The sequence below is a fragment of the Athene cunicularia genome (genome assembly GCF_003259725.1).
Source record: "Athene cunicularia isolate RWA chromosome 3 unlocalized genomic scaffold, athCun1 chr3_part1, whole genome shotgun sequence".
Classification (NCBI taxonomy): domain Eukaryota; kingdom Metazoa; phylum Chordata; class Aves; order Strigiformes; family Strigidae; genus Athene; species Athene cunicularia.
Window position 1 is genome coordinate 3,695,802 of NW_020799097.1, and position 22,076 is coordinate 3,717,877.

Below are 22,076 nucleotides of genomic sequence, written 5' to 3' on the forward strand. Positions count from 1 at the left end.
CTTAGGCATCTGTAGTGGCCACTGGCCACTAAACCAATGGACATTTCTTTTAGTTTCACATGTCCATTCTGTGTTCTCATATTCTATATTCAGAGAACAGAAAATAAACTAACTGTGAGTGCAGAGAGGTGCACAGATGCTCAGTATTGCAACGGGTTAAGTCGCTCCTAAGCAGGAACAGTTCAGTGCGTGTCCCAAGATGTTTGACACACACCACGGTGGCTTAACGTATCTTACACAAACTGGAGTGTCACAACAGGTATTGCGTGAAAAACCTGGGATTTGCCAGAAGAAAGGTTTCAGTAGGTTTGGAGAGAAACCCTGCTTTTTCACTGGGAAATAAAAAGCGGCTCCATTCTGGTTAAAAAAAAAAAAAAAAAAAAAAAAAAGGTAATTTTTTGATTGGCTGAATGTTTGTTTGCTGAGAAGAGAAGGCAGTTGTCACACCCTTTGAGACCCTATAAATGAGGGTCTCAGCCCCACAAACAAAACCCTCCAGAGGGAAGGGACGAAAGGCAGGTCTTGTTTGGCTTCTGGGCTCATCTAATACCTGGTAACTTCTCAGTTCTTTTCGGTCTTTCTTTCAATATCTGCTGTTGCCTTTTCCTCAAAAAACCCCACAACACCTCTCGCATTATTAACCTAAATTCGTAGATCACTAAGAAAGGTTATTTTTTAATTTTTACAGAAATTTCACAGGTTGAATAAGCGGTTCAAATATGTGCTAATACCTAGAATACTTTGATCAAAATACTCTGCTTACTAACTCGTAGGAAAAACATCTGCCTGGGTCAGGTTCCTTCTGAGAGCTCTGTGGTCCAGGGAAATTGGCGGTCTCCAATGGAAACCAGTATAAATTTTTTATTTGTGTCTCTATGTTAAGAACTTTGTTTCATTTTAGGAATTGTTAACTTTGCCTACTTGTTTCTTCTGATATTTTCAAATATAGAGAAATCTGTGTAAATTTCTAATGCTAATTTCAAAGCTCTTTCGAGCCACTCTCTACCATTCAGTCTGCAGAAATACGACATTTCAGCACATCATTTCCCTTCCTTGCTTAAGAGAACATATTCTGTGACAGATCAGAAGATTCTCTAATGCTGATATATGATATTAACTACCTGTTCTTTATCAATAAGCCCCCCTTCTAGGCTCTCTTATCTTATTTTGACAATATTAAAGGACTAAACACTTTCAATTACAGCGTTACATGTTTGCTTTTCAAATTTCACTTCTCAAATGAGAATTGATTTGGTTGTGTCTATTCCAGAATTGCTGCCTGTAGACTGAGACTGAAGATTTTGAGCAAGTTGATTTTTGCTGCTATTTCTTGATAAATTTTAACACTGCAAAATGAATTATTTTTTTTTCCCCTGAAGTTTCTAAGTTTGACTGCAGAATCACCTCGAATTGTTTGTTTATTAGGTAAAAAAATTAAGTAAAAATAAAGTCAGGATTGCATTTAGGCTAAGGACTATTGGCAAAATGTGGAAGAAACCTGAGCATTCAAGCTATTAACATAACTTCATGATCACATATCCTGAAAGCATATTGCCCCATATATGTTTACTTTTCCTAGAAATGCTCACACAGCAGTCGTGATGTCATGTGGGTCTTACTGGTTATTTTTGAAAGACTGAAGAAAAAGCCAATATAAATGCCATTTTGATTAACACAGTATTTATACGGTTCAGAAGACTGTAGGTCCCAGGCACTGCCTGTCATACATCTTTCTCGGTCCTTTTCCCTACAGTGACACAGCAAATCCACAGTCATGAAGATCCTTTACCTGCTCTTTTCTCTCCTCTTCTTGACACTCCAGGTTTCTCCAGGTAAGATGGAAAAGAGATGCTAGAAAGGGATTTTTGTGCACCTGAAATAAACTTCCCAGCACATTTTAACCACTACTGGTTAAAACTGCTAGAAACAGAGCAGGAGGTAATCAAATCGCTTATATCCTGCGCTTCCCTGTGAAAACTCTTTCAAAGGTGGAGAAATGATGACTTAGAAGAAATGTGATTTTACACTTTTGGTATCTTCCTAAAAAGATTGTGCTGAACGTTCTGGTGTTAAGACAGCGGAGATGGCACCTGTGGTGTCCATGATCTCTGGATAACAGCGCACTCAGCAGTGCATATGCAGATGAAAATGAATCCTGGCCAACTCTTTTTGGGTAGGACCTGATATTTAAGCCTCTGGACCCATGATCCTTTCCCATAAGGTAAAGGACGATGAGTCAGGAGATCTCTATCATTCTCCACCTAGACTTTAAGGCCATGCATTTAGGTTCACTGCGAGCTAAGCATCCCACCTCTGCAAGGTGTAGGCCTGTTTTCTAATCTCACCTCTTCCACGGCCTTTCAACACGGCCAACCTGGGCAAGAGTCCTCCTGGCAAGTTGGTGGTGAAGGCAGCTCAACAAATGGTGAAACCTGTGTTGCCCTGCCCTGCAGAATGAGAGGAAGGAAATGTTTTGTTATTGTTGTAGGTTTGTCTTCACCCCGGCGGGACATGTTCTTCTGTAGAAAAGGCACTTGTCACTTTGGAAGTTGTCCCATCAGTAAGATTAAAGTTGGAAATTGCTTTGGGTTCCGCTCCTGCTGCAAATGGTGAGTTTGACATTCATCAAGGCTTATCTGTAGCATGAGCGGACAAAACTATTTTGCTTATGTCCCTAACCCCAAGGTGCTATATTGAATGTTCAAACTGGATATAAGGAAAAAAATTCTATGATGCCATGAGGACAGTCAAGTGTTGAAGTAGGTTGCTGAGATGTGCACCATGATCTGCCCCAACAGGAAGGATGAAGTACGGTTGGAGATGTCAGCCTTGTGCTGGCCCAGCTCTGTCTGACCCTTTTACAGCTCCTGTGCCAGAGCAACATATCAGGGTTTGGTATTTGCAGAACTGGGCTGCTGTGCTGCGTGGGGAACAGAGGGGAGTTCAGTGATGCTGCAGGGTGAACACAGATCTCCGAGTGCCATCAGATGTATGCAAAAAGTGCGACAGTGTCGTAAATAGAAATTACCACATGAAAGGCAGCCTTCTCTTTTCACTCAGGAGTGAATGCGTTCACCCTAATATCAAGGAATAGCAATTTAATTCCCTGCTTTTCCTGAAGCAATAGGAAAATGCTCCTTGTACTCACAGGTATTAGTGCACAGGCTGTCCCAGCATGACTACATATGACATTAGATATTTTAGAAAGTATTTACACACAGGGGGAAAATATGCATGAATTGAGAGTAAATGGGGAGGGAATACAAACAGAAAGAGAACCTGAATGTTATTTATTTTTTTCCTTTGTGCAGGCCTTGGGATGTATAAATACTTCATGGATTGTCCATTCAAGAGCGATGAAAATTTCTTCTAAATCCACGAATTTGCTTTGAATCCCCCTTACCGCTAAAATCACTGGATCCTGCTATAAAGCCTCACACCCCTTTCATTTTTAATTCAAAATGTTATGATGTAAAGTAAATCCAAATGTATTCTGCATTGCTTTCCGTCCTTATGAATAAATTCCTGTTGCGTAGCATTCACGCCACTGAAGCAGGGGTATCTTTTTCATGGGCTGAGGGTGAAGATCCCGCCTGGGTTTTGACACACGTACTCGAGAGAGCAACAATTTACAGTGCCAACTGCTCCTTAATTTGAGCTTTTCTGAGACATACAGCTATGAAGGACTAGACAGACATGGACTGAAGACCTGACCCTCCAGTACCAAGAGATAGGCTGGCTGGAAGAACACAGCTTCCGTTTGCAGGAACGTGTTCAGATGCCAAAATCTTTTTTATCTTGTTATGTAGAAACTTTTTATTGGTGAAAGAGAAATAGAAATAGCTAAAGCCCTAGACACCCACCATCCATTAATATGTCAGCATGTTAGACTCAATGTTCTGTCTTATAGATGATACCCATGGGCATCCTGGGGAAGGTGTAGACCTTTTTTTTTTTTTTTTTTTAAATAGTGCAACAATTTATGTCAGTTCATTTCTCTCCAGAAGTTGTTTGTCCTGTAATCTCACAGCAATGGATGTAAGTTTTGCTTTTTTTCCCCCACCTGTCCCTCTGAGAGGATGCCTAAAAGATAACAAATGAACAACAGCTTATACTGGTCTCTCTTCATTAGCTCCTCTCCCACTCCCTCCACCCTATGGCACACTCAGTTCTTCACATTCCTGAAATGTTGTTCAGGAGGGGATTTTATCTACCTGCCAAAATTGCAGCATTTCTATGTTCTGTGACAGAAAGAAATACTTTGCACTTCTTAGCAGGGAGGAAACTTATCTTCGCACGTCTGATGCAACTTCTAATCCTCTGTGGCACAATTTCATATACTCATTCATATACATGGCCATAGTTAACATAAATCAAAGTCTTTGGAAAACGGGTGCTTGGAGGAATGCACACCTGGACAAGCTGTAGACCCTCTGCCTGGTGCTAGCTGACAATCTGGCCCTGTCATGCGGTGAGACAGTTGGCAGAGCCTGCTCACAGGTTAAAGGGGGCTGGGAAGGTACTGCTGTCCCTCAGAGGGAATGTGTCTAGAGGAGGCATCCAACGTGCACCATGGCCATGCGTGCAGGCAAAATCTCACTCTTCACCCTTCTTCTCAGTGCATTTACAGCAGCTAGATTATTTTCACCCTCAAAAAGCCATTCAAAACTGATAAGGTAGATTTTAGAAAAATGCCTCTGAGTGTTTATTTATCTTTTTTTTTTTTTTTCTTTGGTGTAGACTCTAGTCTTGTTTTCTAGCTGACACTGCTAAGAGAAAAGCAAAGAGAATGCGTAGGAGCCTTATGGTTGAATGCAAGTCCAACACTCTGTGTTAAGAGGGGAAAAAAGACACCAGGACAGAGACAAAACAGTGAAAATGTATGCCTAGGAAACATCAGGGTGTTTTTAGTTGTCATCATGACAGAAGTTTCGCTGAGAAATGCAAGTGTACAAAGCGATTACTTTACAAAGAACACAGTTGTTGACTATGCCTTAACCAGCAGATAAGCAGGATAATTATATTATATTCGCTTTTAGCCCAAAGACATTATTAAAATCAAACCTGCTGCTCCTTAGAACTCAATAGTGTTCAATAGTGTTAAATAACTATACAGAGAAGATCCTTAGAAGATCTCATTTATGACATTTGAAATTGCAGATTTTAATTTTTACAATCCTGTAGTAGACAAGGCTTGCAAGAGGTCTTGAATTTTTTGCAGCAGCATCTGGAGACCAGGCAGAATATTACACAACACTAGGAATGGCGCTACTGCTGATGTTTAAGCAACTGAAGCCATCCTCACCAGTTTGTTGTTTCTCCCGACTCTGTTGACTGTGGTGGACATCCAGCCACCCCATTAAGTCAGAGGAACTGAATCCCCCCATACGTGTTGCATGCAGTCTATATTGTGGAAGATATGGCATATGTACTTCACAGGTCACATAATATTTGGTACTGAAATATTTCTTCTTGTCTCAGCCCCTCTCCTACCCCCTGAACTTGTCCAAATGTTTAATAATCCCTCAAGTGGCACCGTTTGGCAATTAACCTTTTCCAGTTATGTCTGGGTATGAAGCACACACCGTGGAGGTGAAGGACAGGAAATATGGTTATTCCTCAACTCGGCAGGAGTTAGTGGGTAACTGGCCACCAACTCTTGAGGTGTCTCTACAGTTGAAAAGCTGAAATTTTTTAATTTATGCTTTTCAAGCCTTGACCTTTATGTTGACAAAAATTCTGACTTCACTATATAGGCTATTGCTTGCTATGAATGGCCACGTCACTCCCGTTCTGGTCCTTGTCCCTGCAGCCAGAGGCTCCAGCAGCAGCAAATGCTTATGGAGGTCTGTGCTGGGCAGTGTGCCCCATGGGTGGGCACTAACCCATCCTGGAGGCCCCGGGCTGCTCCTTGTCTTGGTCCAGCACACTGCAACTCTCCTTGCTAGAGGGTCTGCTGGGAGCTGTGCGGCTCCACGCCCCGTTCTACCATGCAGCAGGGAGGGATGTCCCTTGACCTCATCAGGGCTGATCCCATGGGCAACTCCCAAGGAGACCTTTGTAGCCCTTAGAGGGAAGCAGATCTCCCAGGGTGGCTGTCCAGCTTCCCCTCAAGGTGACATCTTGAAGGGGCCTCATGGATCTGATGGGTAGTCCTACAGGGAGTGAGCAGGGTGTCCTCCTCTCCACCCATCTGGAGACAACCTGAGGCTAGACTGGCTGCTCTCTGTCAACAGGCTGACCTCACCCTTTCTACAGAATACCTCCATGATTCTCCTGTGGGTAAATATGTGTGTGTATCCATGCACGTCTCTTCATAAGAAGTGACTCTGGTTATTTTGGTGAAGACTTCTCTTTCTGAGGCGGCCACCCTCAGACATCACCAATTTTCCAGCTGGGTATGCAGCACTTGGCAGTGATGCTAGGCTTCTGTGTGCTGGCATTTGCTTCCATCATGTTTCACTGGGTAACTTCCTTCAGCACTCACTTGCTATGAAGATGGCTTTATGCTGACTCTTTATTTATCCAAAACACACCGCATTAAAAAAGTGTTTGCAATGTCTTCAGAGAGATTGCGTGGCAGCAAAACTACCTAGTGATGGAGTTATGGAGAAGAAGTCTCAGAAGAGATTCGTATTTTCTGCCTTACTCAAAAAGCAGACTCATACATGTTATCAAGAAATACAGCACAGAGATAAGCTTCCTATCTGGACAAAGCTGAACATCCCTCCTAGAGAAAGCCCCAAACTGTGGGACCCCTGAGTCCAGGTGTCATCTCTCAGGAGACATACAGGAGACCTTTCAAAGGTTTAGCTGCCTGTTTTCAAGGCCAAGGATGCACACGGAGCTGCTACATGGCCTAGAGTAACAGTGCTGCATCAGAAAGAGCTGTGATAAGCACGACTCTCCCAAACATCACTTCAGAGCTGCTTTTAAGCTCAATATGCTTTCATTGGTCCTTGAAATATTTTCCAGCTTTGATCCTGGCTGCCCACCTTGCTGACCTGCCTTCCTGGTTCAAACCTGGAGCTGCCTCACTGCTGTGAAGCCAGACTCGTCTGGTGGAACAGCCTGGCCTTGCTGCTCCCTGGTAAGTATTTTGGTCGCATGCAGACCTGTGCAGACATGTTCACCTGCAGCAAAGCTTTGTGTGTTGGCTTGTAGAAGGGCTGAGGTCAGTACCTGATAGCAGAGAGCAGCAGGGCTGGTCCTGTATGGTCTCCAGATGGGAGAAAAAAAAAGGAGAAAGCATCCTATTCCTTCCCTGGAAACTGGGAAACTTTAAGATATAGGTTACCCTCAGCAAGCTTGCAGATGAAACCAAACTGGGAGGAGTTGCTCATATACCAGAGGGTTGTGTTGCCACCCAGAGGGACCCTGACAGCCTGGGAAAATAGGCTGACAAGAACTTCTTGAAGTTCTACGTGGAGACGTCCAACATTCTGCACCTGGGGAGGAACAACCTCACACACCAATACATGCTGGAGGTCACCCAGGTGAAAATCAGCTTTGCAGGAGTGGACCTGGGGGTCCTGGCGAACACCAGGCTGAATGTAAGCCAGCAATGGGCCTTTGAGGTAAAGGTGGCTATCCTGAAGGTGTCCTGGGCTGTATTAGATAGGTCCCTCCCTGCTGCATGGTAGCATGGGGCGTGGAGCAGCACAAGGAGGGCTACAGTGTGCTGGACCAAGATGAGGAGCAGCCCGGGGCCTCCAGGATGGGTAGTGCCCACCCAAGGGACACACTGCCCAGCACAGACCATGAGGCCACACCTGCAGTACTGTGTCAAAATCTGGGCTCCCCAGTCCAAGAGAGACATGGACATACTGGAAAGAGTTCAACAAAGGGCCCCCAACATGATGAAGGGACTGGAGTATCTCTACTATGATGAAAGGCTGAGATTGCTGGGGCTACTCAGCCTGGAGAAGAGGAGGCTCTGCAGAGATCTTATAATGTGTAACCTGAAGGGAGGATGCAAAGAGGGCAGAGCCAGACTCTTTTCAGTGGTGTCCAGTGCCAGGACCAAAGGCCACAGGCACACAACGAGTCACAGTAGGGTCTCTCTGAACATCAAGAAACACTTTTTTTACTGTAATGACAACAAAGCACTTGCACAGGTTGCCCAGGAAAATTGTGGAGTCTCCACCCTTGGAGATATTTAAAAGCAATGTGGACATAGTCCTCAGCAACCAGCTCCGGGTGGTCCTGCTTGAGCAGGGTGGTCGGACCAAATGTCCTTCAGACGTCCTTTCCAGACTCAACCAGTCTGTGATCCTGTCAAGCTACATGTCTTTATTGAAGCTAGGAAAAGCAGTCTCTGCCCAAATGACACCAGGACCATGATGGGATTTCTCCAGCCCATGAGCACCCAGCAGGAGCAGCACTTCCACTCCCACCGTCCCACCACCTGGGGACAGCAGAGGCAGGGAGGGAAGAGGACAGCAGGAGCTGGTTCCAGGAGCCAGAAGCGAGGAGGACATCCTGCTCAGAAAGTCCAGGGATTCATCACTATTTCCTGCATAAATAAAGCACAGTATGTGGTCACTGATATTTATTACTTATGTTCCTGCTTTGCTTTCCTCCAGTCTCTCTGTCATTTATTCTGTTATGAGGTCCTGTAGGGAATTACTGGACAGATAAACTCCAGTCATTAGCGATGACTTAGAGCTGTCCTTTCCTTAGTGCTTGCAACCTTGAACCCAAGGTTCAGAAACCTCATGGAGGTGGTCCTGTGCCCCACACTACACAAAGATCAAGCTTCACATTCCAATAACATGAGAAAGTCTTCATGAAAGCCCCCAGTCTGGTCTCATGGGGCTGAGGGGAACTTGGAAGGTGCTGGCTGAATTCAGGCTTCTTCAGCCCCACACGGGGCAGGTTCAAGCAGCTTTACCAAAGTACATTAACCCTTCTTCCCTAGCATTCGCCTCTGCACACAAATGCACGAGGGTGTTATCCAGCAGTGTCGATGTAAAGAGAACAACAGATCAATTTCAGCCAAGAAAGCAGAAGGCCGATTTCTGAATGTTTGACTTCAGAACTTACCTTCTGCAGCAAACTATAAATGTTGAACACCTCCCAAAGATGTGATGAGGGTGATAGCATGTCAAGAAACTACAGAATCCCCCTTCTTGCTTACACTGATCTTCATTTCCTGGAGTTAGAGATGCCTCTGTACAGAGAAACAATTGTAAGGAAAAGATAATTTGGGAGAATATTCTGTAATTCCGTAAGGGCAGGAACTCCACTAGGATTTCAACGCCCTTCATGGGCCAAGTATTAAAGTGACCGTAACTGCATCTTCAGTAGCAAATTTATTACCTAGAAGAACTATCTGCTAAAGCCCTGAGGCACAGGTATCGCTGGCTATTTGTGGTACGAAAGGATATTTTCTGTCCTGCCACTGTCACTGCAGGAGCAGCCTTTCCATAAAGCCTTGACTAACCTATCTGGCCTGGGGTAGAGTGCTTTAACATCCCAGTATCACACATACCTAGGGTTCCTCAAAAAGATGCTAAGTATCTAAGACTTCCCCATGCATTTTTGGGGGGTGAGGAGGGTAGGCTGCATAGGCTGAGACTTCAGCAATTGAAATGGGAACTTATCCAGAGACACTCCCCCAGAGCAGGAGCTAAATGCCCAGGGTGGAGACCAGAGCTCAGTCCCTCCCTAACCCACGGAAGGAGCCAATTCCTGGATGGGTGTCTCCACATCAGCCCCTCTACTCTCAGGGGAAGGGTCCTTGTGAGAGCATCCTTTGGTATATCCCATTGCATGTTTTTTTCACACTGGAGCAAAGCCACAAAGCCATTCCCTCTTTTGAGTATGTCTAACAATACGGTCACTTCCCGGGACATGGAAGGCCCCACTGATGGGGATTCATACCTCATTTGTCTCCCCTCTTCCCCTCTCACCTGCAGCAGCCTGGACCAACAGGAGGAAGAAGGGGAAGAGCAGGTACAAGATCTTCATGGCTGACACCCAGCCCAAGCCTTCACAGGGTAGCAGAGGGGAGATGCCAAGGCAACAAGGACATGGGGGACGTCAGGCGGTGTAGAAGCCTGGGTACAGTGGTAAACAAAACTACAGGTGCGTTATCCTGAACAAAGGAAGATGGTGTTGTCTGTAGTCTGTTGTTCTGCCAATTATTAAGCCTAGAATAAAGGACACAGCCAGCATAAAGATGAACCAATGACCAAACTGTATTTGATACAAAAGGATCAGGACATGGGTGAGCGCTGGGGGTACAAACAAGTCAGATTATACATAATCGACATCAATCCCACTGACCCCAACAACACCACCGCACGGCCAACAATGGGTGGGATAACCAGTGAAATGCAGTCTCCCAGAGAAGGGACGGGAGACAACCAGCTCAACAAGCCAAACACATCAGACCAAGGAAGCCACACACTGAATCTCTACACAGCCCACGTTTACAAAAGCCAGACCTGACTGGAGCCCAGTCCCAGGGAGGCGGGAGGTCCTTCCCCAGCAGGGAACTCTGCACAGGGCATCCCCCTCACACACAGACACTGCCCCTCCTGCAAGGGGTCCCAGCTGTTATCCCTGCGTGGGACACCTGACCTTGGGTCACTGACTGCGGGACCCCTGGGGTCATTGACCCAATGGCTCTGTCTGCCAGGCCGCCCACCCTGGGGGGGAGCCTAAAGGGAAACTCACCCCCCTTTGGGAAGGGCTGTGGGAATCACCCACATGTCAACCTTAACTTGGGGTTGAAACCCCAGCGTTTCATCTGTTCATAAGAACAGGGCTACCTATGCAACTTCATGAATAGTCTGCAAATAGTTCAGGAAGTTTCAGACAAGGCACTACCTAAGAACATATTTTTCAGTTATCTTCCTTATGCTTTCTCCCAAGCACAGACTGTAGATCTTATGTCTGGTGATTTGTGCTGCTTCAAGTTAAAAAGCAGCTGATGCCATTTACAGAATTCACTCAGAAAACTTAACTTTGGAAGGACCTTGGGCCTTACACATGGAACACTTGTCTCTAAAACAGACCTAAGTACGTTTCTAGGGAGACAGAATCAAAGCAATAGACTAGGTACGCTTTCGAGTATGCTCATCAGGTAAGGGTTATGCCTAGTGCCCGTGATCTCCTGCTTCTGCATCTCCTTACCAAAGGCCAAAGTAGAGAAGGTTTGCACCCTTTGGAGAAGCTTGTGCCAATGCTGAATGCATTTAGTAAATTGCTGAATGCAATAGTAAAGCTACAGTCAGGTGATTACTTTGTGAAGCAACTCCCCAGTTAGGAGAAAGCGGGGAGAGGTGTCTCAGTGGCCAAAAATATCAGGAAGACACAACTAGTCAACTGAAGGCTGGAAGAATGGAAATTCTCTGTATGTAAAGTGGCTTCTCTTTAAGTCATAGAGTTCCCATTTCCCCAGAATACAAGATCATGGTGTCTCTCTTGAAATGCCACAGAAACTTACCAATCTCTCTAGCACTGGGGAGACCCTGGATCCAGCTTCAGCAGATTCCAGGCTCTAACGGGAAGGAATTCATATTTTCAATTTACTTTTTTCCCTAGAAAGTTCAGATTATGTCTACGAGAACAGATATATCCAACAGTTTGTTATCTAGACAGTTCCACTCTGATGGGACTTCGACAGAGAGACTGACTGGGTGGCCAACCTGAAAGAGACCCCATAGGTACTTGCCTGACGGGGGAAGGTCTTGGTCTTCAGGAGGCAACAAGTGTGCGAGGAATCACCTACATCCAGAAGGCCTTGGGGTCAGGGAATACCACTTTGTCCAAAACACCCTGGTTTATGCCACTGCCCATGGGTGGGACATGCTCATTCCCATGGCCACAGCTGCCCTTGGCCAATCAGAGAGTGCCCCATCTGCGTGGGGTGGTGGGGTTGCACCTCATCCCTCCCCGCCGCAGTGGCAGAGGCTGAGGGGCCTCCTGGGGGCTGCTGCAATCTTCACTGTTACCCTCACGCAACACGTGTTGTGACACCCCCCTGCACAATGGGCACCCACACGGGCTGCGGTGGCTTGGCAGGAACTTCCTGGACTTTGGCTGGTACAGACAGCAGCATCCAGTCTCAAAAAAGCCGATAAGGTTTCATAGAATCACAGAATACCAGGTTGGGAAGGACCTCAAGGATCATCTGGTCCAACCTTTCTCGGCAAAAGCACGGTCTAGACAAGACAGCCCAGCACCGTCCAGCTGAATCTTAAAAGTGCCCAGTGTTGGGGAATCCACCACTTCCCTGGGGAAATAATTCCAGTGGCTGATTGTTCTCACTGTGAAAAACTTTCTTCTTGTATCCAGTCAGAATCTCCCCAGGAATAACTTGTACCCATTACCCCTCCTCTTCTCCATTTGACTCTTTGTAGAATGGGAGTCTCCATCTGCTTTGTAGCCACACTTTAAATACTGGACCACAGTGATAAGGCCTCCCCTAAGCCTTCTCTTCTCAAGGCTGAACAAACCCACTTCTCAGCCTTTCCTCCCATGGCAGGCTTCCCAGTCCTTTGATCATCTCTGTGGCCCTTCTCCGGCCCCTCTCCAGACTCTCCACATCTTTTTTGTACAGCAGGGACCAAACCTGAACACGGGATTCCAGGCGTGGCCTGGCAAGCGCTGAGTAAAGAGGGATGATGACTTCTATATCTCTGCTGGTGATGCCCTTGTTGGTGTAACTAAGCACCCTGTTATCTCTCTTTGCTGTAGCAGCAAACTGTTCACTCATACTGAGCTGCTTGTCCACCAGGATCTCCAGGTCCCTTTCCACAGAGCTGCTCCCCAGCCGGGTAGATCCCAGCCTGTGCTGCGCCCCTGGATTATGTTTTCCCCGGTGCAAGACCTGACACTCGTCCTTGCTGAACTTCATAAGGTCCTTGTCAGCCCACGCTTCCAGCCTATCCAGGTCTCCCTGCAGGGTGACTCTCCCTTCCAGAGTGTCCATCCCCACTCCGTTTGGTATCATCAGCAAACCTCATCAGGGCGCGCTTGGTCCCATCACCCAGATCACTTATGAAGGTGTTAAACAGTGTTGGGCCCAACATTGATGCCTGGGGGACCCCACTTGTGACAGGTTGCCAATTTGAAAAGGAGCTGTTTCCCATCACTCTGGGTTGGCCTGTCAGCCCATTCCCCACCCACCGCACAGATCCCTTGTCTAGACTGTTACACATCAGTTTTGCAGGAGGAGGCTGTGGGAAACCGTATCAAAAGCCTTGGAGAAATCCAGGTAGACAGTGTCCACCACTTGCAGGTTACTTTGTCGTAGAAGACGATCAGGTTTGTCAGAACAATTTGCCCTTGGTGAATCCGTGCTGGCTTTTCCCAAACCTGTGCTTCATTTGACTTGTGATAGGCCCCAGGAGAATGTGTTCTGTAACTTTCTCAGGGACTGAGGTAAAACTGATAGGCCTACAATTTCCTGGATCCTCCTTGAAGCCCTTCCTGTAGATGGGGTGACATTAGCCTTCTTCCAGTCTTCTGGGACATCCCCAATCTCCCCGACTTCTCAAAGATTATGGCAAGCGGTCTTGCAATGACATCACGCAGCTCTCGTAACACCCTCAGGTGGATAACATCAGGGGCCATCGATTCATAGGGCCGAGCTCCTGTAATAGTTCACATACCAACTCTTCCTTCACTGCTGATGGGTCTGTGTTTGCATTGACCTGGATTTTTGTTCCCAAGGCCTGGGGCCCAACAGTGCTGGTAAAGACAGAGGTGAAAACCTCTGCCTTTTCAGCGTTGTTGGTGACTAATTCACCTCTCCTGTTTAACAGCAGGCCAATATTTTCCTTCTGTTTCTGCATACTGTTTATGTACCTGAAGAATCCTTTCTCATAGTTTTTGACATCTCCGGCTAATTCCAATTCAAGCTGAGCTTTTGTTTTTCTAACTACATCTCTTCACGCCCTGGCAATGACCTTATAATTCTCAACAGTTATTCATCTGGTTTTCTGTTTCTGGTTTTGGTTTTGAGCAGACTCAGAAGCTCACAGTTAAGCCAAGCAGGTCTCTTGCTCCACTTACTTCTGTTACCTTTAAAGGGGATGAACAGGTTTTGTGCTTCCAGGAGAGCATTCTTGAAAAATTCCTAGCACTCACTACTTCCTTTATCTTCCATGGAAGCTTTCCACCAAATACCTTCCAAATGACCTCTGAGCAAGCTCAAGTTTGCTCTTCTAAAGTATACAACGTAGGTCTTAGTACTAACCTCAGTGTGCTCACCAAGATCCCAAACCCCACAATACTGTGATCACTGAGATAGCAGCCAAGACTATCACTGACTGAGATATTACAATGCAGCTTTTCTTGGTTTGTGAATAGCAAGTCCAGCAGTGCCTCATTCCTGGTTGGCACATCCAACATTTGTCTCGGGAATCAGTCTTCTACGCATTCCAGGAACTTGGTGGATGATGTGTGAGCTGCTGCCCTGATGTGTTTCCCTCCTTTTCTCCTCCAGTCTGACAAAATAATCATCTAGCATGGGGTGTGCAAGAACATGGGGAGTATTATAAACCTTCTTCCCTTTCAAAATGATAAGAAAGTCTGTATTTTATTTGAAGCTTCATCACATAAGGAAGAAATTCTTCCCTGTGAGGGGGGTGAGGCCCTGGCACAGGCTGCCCAGAGAAGCTGTGGCTGCCCCCTCCCTGGAAGGGTTCAAGGCCAGGTTGGACGGGGCTTTGGGCAACCTGGGCTAGTGGAAGGTGGCCCTGCCCATGGCAGGGGGGTTGGAACTGGATGATCTTTAAGGTCCCTTCCAACCCAAACCAGTCTGTGATTCTATGTTTTGGAAATAATTGATTCCTGCATGCATTTATGAGCTGATGTTCAAATGCAAGTGTATATCCACATCTCTAGTTCTCTGCTTCCATGGAAGTCATGTCATATCATGGGTAACAGAAAATATAATCTATTGATTGTTTTTTCTCTTTTTCTTGCTGTTTCTGCTCTATATTTACCATATTAAATTCATGGGATGACTTTCCGCAACAAAACCCATCGGTTTTATTCAAGATGTTCTGGGCAAAGGGCCCATGGGACAGTGGAACAGCTTTGTGCTGCTGAGATAAAGGGTGTTCATGGTGACTGCTAAACGTTCATTTAAATGATACATGAGTGAACATGAAGGAAACAATCCTGCAAAGTCACTGAGAACCTGCTGTTCTGGGTGCAGGACCTGGGCAGCAGGGTGGGAGCTATTGGTGGATGTGAGGAAAGACCTTAGTTGATGTGGACCCCTAGCTTAGGGTGGTACACATCCCCACTCACTCCTACAGCCCTCCCACAGGAATTTGTGTCACAGAGGACTGGGCTACTCTGAATCCAGCAAGAACCTTAAGCGTCAGGACCAGGACAGAGATGCCCTGGGAGAAAATGCAGGTGTCAGCCCTGTGGCTCTGGGAAGAGCTGCACACCCAGCAGGAAAGCAGAAGGTGGAAAAGTCAGGGATGGAGTGCTGAGGGTGATCTGGCCCTTTGGAATGGAAAGGATTCAAGAAAACAGCCACGGCCACTAGCTGCTGACATGGTCACATGTACCTGGACACACATGTGTATTTAACTATACAGGGCAGAGGTCTGCGCTTCCAGAAAGGTTGAGGTCACAGGGTGTTGATGGAGAACTGTGTTGCAATCCCAGCTTGTGTGAGGCAGGCAGAGAGAAGACACCCTGATTTCTGCCCTTTCTCCCTGCTGGGCAATATTTCTGGGCATTTCCAGGTTGTGGTCCATGTGACCCGTTGGAGGAATGACCTTGAGGAGGACATGGACATCCAGCCTGGGAGACCTATTTTTCTCCAAGGTCTGGAAAGGTATCCTTGGGGGCTTTCTCTGGGATCAAGCTCCTCCAGGAGACATGTGGAAGGGAGGAACAGCGGGGGACAGGTAGAGAGGTGGGTGCTGTGGGTCTGACAGCAGGGAGGGAGCTGAGCTCAGGCCTGCTTCAGATGATGGAGATGGAGGTCTCATCCCACTGTGTGGTGGGACCTTTAAGGACTCTGGTATGCGTTAGGTGGGCAGCCCTGTCCATGCCCACCAAAGGGACACACCAACCAGCACAGCCTTGGCCATGAAGCCTCAGATGCCAGGGAAAAAGGACACTCATGACCAACAGGACCAGGACAGGGGTCACGCTCCTCAGGAGGGGCAATCCTCAGAGCAGCTCCATCACCCCCACAGCAAACACCCTGGCCCACAGGGGACTGCCAGGCTCGGTGTCCCCACAGAGATGCCAGGAAAAAGCATCCCTGGGGACAGACACAGTGATGACCCACAGCATCCCCAGGTACTTCTGACACCAATCCATCCCCACCCCCAGAGACAGCACACACAGCACACCCTCAAGCACAAGGAAACAGCCACACATCCCACACACTGCAATGCCAAACTGCTCGTCTTTATTCAAGCCGGGAAAAGCAGCCTCTGCCTCAGCAACACCGGGTCCACCACGGGATGTCTCCAGCCCATGAGCACCTGGCACCCAGCAGCAGCAGCACTTCCACTCCTGCTGTCACACCTGCTGGGGACGGCAGAGGCCGGGAGGGTAGAGGGCATCAGGAGATGGGTCCAGGAGACAGAAGCGAGGGGGACATCTAGCTTATAGTGTTCATGGTATCAACGCCATATCCTGTATGAAGAAAGAAGACAAGCACATCACCAGTGGAGACTTACATTTCCCTTCCTCCCACTCTCTCCTCTCCACCCTGCGATGACAAGCTCTCTGCTCAAGAGAATCAGGCTCAGCGGAGGTGAGGTTCAGTCCTTATTGCTGACAGATTGGACCCGTGTCACCTTAGTGCTGGCTGCCCTGGCACCAGTTCTATGCAGGTGCAGCAAATCCCGGATCATGTCCTCGCTGCTGTCCAAGGACAGTGAACGCTTCACTCTCTGCCAGCTTGGGAGAGCCCTCGGCAAAGCCTGAATGAGTCTCACGGGGCTGAAGGAGAGTGGGGAGGTGCTGGCTGACCTCGGGCTCCTTCAGCCCCACTCAGGGCAGGTGCAAGAACCCTTCCTGTCCTCCCCTGGCCTCTGCCCTGTAGACATGGATGCTTAAACACAACAGCATCTCTCTTTCTTCAATAACAGTAGCATTTGTCATTCCAAAACTCACTTTTTGCAGCAAAAGAAAAACCTTGAACATTTCCCACTGATGACAAAGGGGAAAGAGCACTTCAGAAATCCGCAGTAGCCATTCTGTCGTTTACATTCTTCCTTATTTCCCGGAGCGAGGAAGGATCCTGCGCAGTGAAAGAGGTCACAGAAGGTAAGTATGGGATAAGTGCCAAAACTGTGTGTGGTTCCAGAGAGGCTGATGCTGCCCCTGGATCTCAGTCTCACACCTGCACCCAGCACCAAAGTGAACATCTTCACCTCTCCAGTAGGAGGTTAACTTTTCTGCAGCAGTTTGTGTGCATGGGGCAATGTCAGAGGGAAGAGCAGTGTGAGGCCCAGGAATGGCTGTGTTGGCTCCTCACCTGCCCAGATGTTCATCAGAGCCATTCCCTCCCAAACGTTGTATATATCTGACACATCTGGTCACTTACCAGGACATGAAGGACCCCACTGGTGGGGCCTCACACCTCACCCCATCTTCCCTCTTCCCCTCTCACCTGCAGCACCCTGGACCATCAGGAGGAAGAAGGGGAAGAGCAGGTACAGGATCCGCATGGCTCACGCCTGTCCCAGGTCTTCCCGGGGCTGCAGAGAGGACACATCACGACAACAAGGAAAGGACATGGACATGGCTGGGCACACATGGGGAGCCAACCAGCAGAAGATCAGTCTCCAACAAAAGAGTTAAGAACGTTTCTTAGCATTGCAACTTCACGGGTGTCCTGGGAGCATTCTGGGAAGCACCAGCCTGTTGTAGAATCTGAAGTTTACTTCATTGTCTACTTCACAGGGCTTCCTGATGTTTTGCTCAAAACACAGACTAGAGGAATCACGCTACTTGTTGGTGTTTTACTCAAAATCCACTGAAACTCACATTCTAAGGAAGGAATAATTACTTTTAGATGTTACAGTCCCTCAGAACTTTTGCAGGGCATGTGTTTGTGCCCCGAGCAGAATTTACTATGAGACAGGATCAAGGGGTGACACAAGGAACCCTTCCCAGAACAGTCAGTAGACCGGGATTACCACTGGGGCATTTGCTCTCTCCATTCTGCCTCTTCTTAATCAAATGCCAGAGCAGAGAAGGTTTCCACACATGAGGAGAAGCTTGTGCCAACACTCAGTGCCATGCCCATTGACAAACCAGGGTCAAGAATTCAGGGAAGTGCATGTGCCCGGAGATGCCATGCTGTATGAAGGGTTAGCCAGTGCCCTCCATCACCTCAGACACTCCAGAGCTGGCTGCCCAAAACACCCTGCCCAACCACCTCTGCTTCCCTGGGCTCAGGAAAGTCCTCCCAGCTCGGCTTGGGAGTGCCCATCCTCAACTCAAGAACATTCCAGGGCTTCCCAGGAAAGACACTCCCCGGCCCCACACTTACTGCCCCTGCCCCATGCAGCGCCGACCCAGGGAGGAGCAAGAGGGCAGGGAAGTGTCTTGGTGGCCAGAAACACAAACACAAATCAACCTGTGGAGTTAACTGAAAGCCTGAAAGGATGGAAAATCTCCATACTGCTGTGGGAAAAGTCTCTCCTTACTTTGCTGAGGACAGTCCCCACTCCCCCAGAACAGAAGATCTCGTGTCCCTCCTCCAGCCTCGAGGCACCACTCCAGTCCCATTGTGGTCAGGAAGTCTTAGTGCCATCCTCCTCATGGTCTGGGCTCTTAGACTCATAGGAAGGCTCTTATTCTCTTTCCTATGCATCTCTGAGAGCCTATTTTTACCGAGCAGTCTGTCATTTAGTTGGGTGTAGTGTCATGCCACTCGAACAGAGAAGCTGAATGCGCAGTTTTCCAGAAACATACATGGAAATTACCTACCTGATGGAGGTCTTGGTGTTCAGGCAATAATAAACGTGCCAGGAATCACTTGTATCCAGATGCCCTTGAGTTCAAGGACTACAGTTTTGGCCAAAAATACCTTGGTTTTATACCATTGCTGGTGGGTGGGACATGCTTTTATTCCTGCTGCACAGCTCCCCTTGGCTAATCACAAAGCAACCCATCTGTGTGGGGTGATGCAGTTGCACCTTATCCCTCCCTGCTGCAATGGGAGAGGCTGAGGTACCTCTTGGGGGTTTTTGCAATCCTCACTGTTATCCTCATGCAATACGTATTGTGACACCCCGTGTCACAGCGGGCAGCTGGGCTGCAGTGGCTTGGCATCAACTGCCTGGGATGGACAAAGCAGACTGTTTGGTGTAGACACCAGTAGCAACCACTGCCATAAAAGGGTAAAATATTTGTCTCTTCCTTTCCTTTCCATTTACTTAGTAAGCAGGTAGTGTGTGACATGCAGTATCATGCAAAATATTTTAATTTTGTCCTCTTTTGACATTATGAGAACAGCTTCATGCCTGCTGAGGTGATTTGCTTTGGATATGGCAGGAATCGTCAAGCTCCCTTTCTGATGGCTACTCACATAAACAGACAGTGAACAGAGGAAAAGTGATCAGGTGAAGCCACAGCTCACCTAATTCGGTCTGAATTCACTGCTCCTAAGACTGTCATTCCTGTTACAAAACCACAAATGTGGTTCAGTAGAAACAGAGATAAGCAAGATGTGAAAGCGTGCAAGCAGGCTGCTGGTTAATACGCTTCTCTGACCATACCCTACATCTGATCACCATGGTCTGTCCTATATTTCTAGTAAACTTTAACTATTTTTTTTTTTTTACGAATAATCTGTCTGTGGTGTGTCTGCATGGTTGTGCAGCCCTCTAGCAAACTTCAAGCCAGAGTACTGGTTATGGGAGAGAGTACCAAGGGTGCTGGTCCATTGCCCAGAGAGACCGACGCTCTGGGAGTTGGATCCTGAAGAGAACAAATGGTCTTGAGGTTGAATACATCAGAGACAAAAGGTCTGGTGTCATCTGTCAGAGACAGGCATAAGGCTACTTTTTCTACACATATAATGGGGATTTTCCCCCAGCAGCAATCCACAGAAGTAGGATTGGGTGTCTGTGGTGATGTCTTTGCAGATGTAAGTGTCCAGTGAGCATCCTCATTCCTGGAGGTTTGGTACCAGGCTCAGGACCAGTCTAGGACCAGCACAGCCAAGAGCTCCTGATTATGGTTTGGAGAGGGCTTCCAGCCCACACTGCAGGGAGGCCATGGCCGGGGCCGACCCCTGCTCAGGGGAGCTGCTTTGAGCTGGGGATCTTGTGCTGAACCCCAGCAGAGCTGAAGCTTGGCCCTGCTGATCCAGACCTGGACTTTGGCCCATATCTGACGTCCTGGTCTGGCCTTGGCCCATCCCCATGGAGGTGCCCAATGCCCCAGGTTGAGACTGCTCCCAGCCTCCCTGGCCTGCCCTGCTCCCTGGCTGTGGGCAGTGGGATGACCCCTGCCCTACCAGCCCCCATGGTGGCTGCCCCACGGCAGTGCAGGGACCACCCCCATGACCCTCCTTGAGCTGAGCATCGTCGATCTGCCCCAAGGCTTACCCATGATGCTGACCCACAGCCTGGCCCTGGGCTCCTAACTGACCTCCCCAGCTCAGCCCCAGGTCTTGAACCCTATCCCCTTCCCCAGCACTGACCCTCAACTCAATTTGAAGTTCCTGAGTGGCCCCCTGGCATAGGCATCAATCCCTATTTCTTCAGGGGCAGAATGACTTCCCGCACACCCCTCCCCCAGCTACCCCTGGATGACGAAACATCCCCTGGTGCTACGTACCAAGGCCCCACACCTGGGGATGAACCCAAGGCCGCCAGAGAAGCATGTCCTGTGAAACATCCCCGTGGAGACTCCTGATGCAGCTTGGGACCCAGTGGCCAACCAGCAGGCACCCATGGAAGTTAAGGGGTTCATAGCAACCCCCAATCCCTGACCCTGGATGTGAGGTACAGGGATACCCTTGTTGACAGAGAAGTCTGGTCCTGGGGTCCCTGGGGTTCACACTGAGGGGGACTCTGCTTGACTTGGGGCCAACTTGGAGACAGGGTAGATGAGGATGTAGGGTGCGTGTGTGTGTTTGTGGGTCCCTGCCTATCGGGAATTCCCCCCGTCTTCTCTGCCCTTCCCTGCACACAGAGAAAAGAGACACACACCCGCAGGTCGCTCCCTGAGGACACACACACACACACACCCCTCTTGGCAGTAGGAATGCAAACCACCACCTTGTATTGGGGACACTGGGGTAAGGGATGCCCGCGGGACCGCGGTCCGGTTGTCCGGGGTTGCTGCTGCTCCCAGCAGTGCTTGGTGCCTCCACGCAGCATCGCCTTGACCACGCTGTGAGGGCACTGGCTGGTCTCAGAGGGCTGCTTGGAGATTGGTGCTGGGGACTCAGGAGCCCATCAGGGGTACCAGCGACTGCAGGAGGAAAGGTTTGGCAGTGCCTGTCCCAACCAGGACAGCACTGAGGGCTTGGGGTGTCCCCATTCCCTTGGGCTGCATATTTTCCCCTCTTTCTCCAACAGCCTCACCTCTAAACCCCACCAGACATCAAGCTCAACCCTGAACCTACCTCCGACAGCAGAAGTCTTGCTCAGAGCAAATGCCAACGCGGCCGATCCCCGGAGGGCACGACCGGTGAGAGCAGAAACCCCCGCGGCGCTCACAGTCCTGGGGTGATCCTCGAGCGAGGGACAGCCCTGCAGAGCACAAAAAGAGGAGACCTTTGGCATGGGCCTGCTGAGACGCTGAGCACAGCCCCTGGTCCCTGCATGTCCAGCATTAGCCCACCCCTGCCTGTCACATGCCAAGAATACCCAGGCAGGCATCTGCAGCAGAAATCAAGGTGATATTTATGGCACTTGGATGGGATGCTCACTTCCATCCCTCAGTGGTCTGCGGAGAGGCTGTCCAACGGGTCTTCTGGCTCCCTCCTGGCATGAGGGAAGACTACGAGGGTGGAAGCAGGATCTGCCTTCCTCCCTCCTTCTCCTCTCCAGCAGGGCTGCTGTGCCCAGCGCTGCTGACACAGAAAGACGGGAGCCAGGAGGTATAGAGAAGGT

At 48.6% G+C, this 22,076-nt stretch overlaps 2 protein-coding genes across 2 annotated transcripts; one reads left to right on the forward strand and one right to left on the reverse strand.

The window, feature by feature from the left end:
- The first annotated feature begins 488 nt into the window (after nucleotides 1-488).
- Nucleotides 489-3,552, forward strand: LOC113478331 (antimicrobial peptide THP2-like). Its single transcript, XM_026845462.1, is given in 5 exon segments — nucleotides 489-553; nucleotides 1,754-1,832; nucleotides 2,489-2,613; nucleotides 3,312-3,404; nucleotides 3,406-3,552. Coding segments are annotated over 4 exon segments (351 nt in total). The 5' UTR covers nucleotides 489-553; nucleotides 1,754-1,774; the 3' UTR covers nucleotides 3,481-3,552.
- Nucleotides 3,553-8,311: 4,759 nt separating this feature from the next.
- Nucleotides 8,312-19,199, reverse strand: LOC113478881 (ostricacin-2). The gene is made up of 5 exons (XM_026846413.1): nucleotides 18,937-19,199; nucleotides 17,612-17,699; nucleotides 17,113-17,239; nucleotides 16,601-16,629; nucleotides 8,312-8,486 (listed from the first exon to the last, which is right to left on the reverse strand). The coding sequence occupies exons 2-4, from the start codon at nucleotides 17,667-17,669 to the stop codon at nucleotides 16,617-16,619; spliced, it is 198 nt and encodes a 65-aa protein (XP_026702214.1). The 5' UTR covers nucleotides 17,670-17,699; nucleotides 18,937-19,199; the 3' UTR covers nucleotides 8,312-8,486; nucleotides 16,601-16,616.
- Between the last annotated feature and the right edge of the window lie 2,877 nt (nucleotides 19,200-22,076).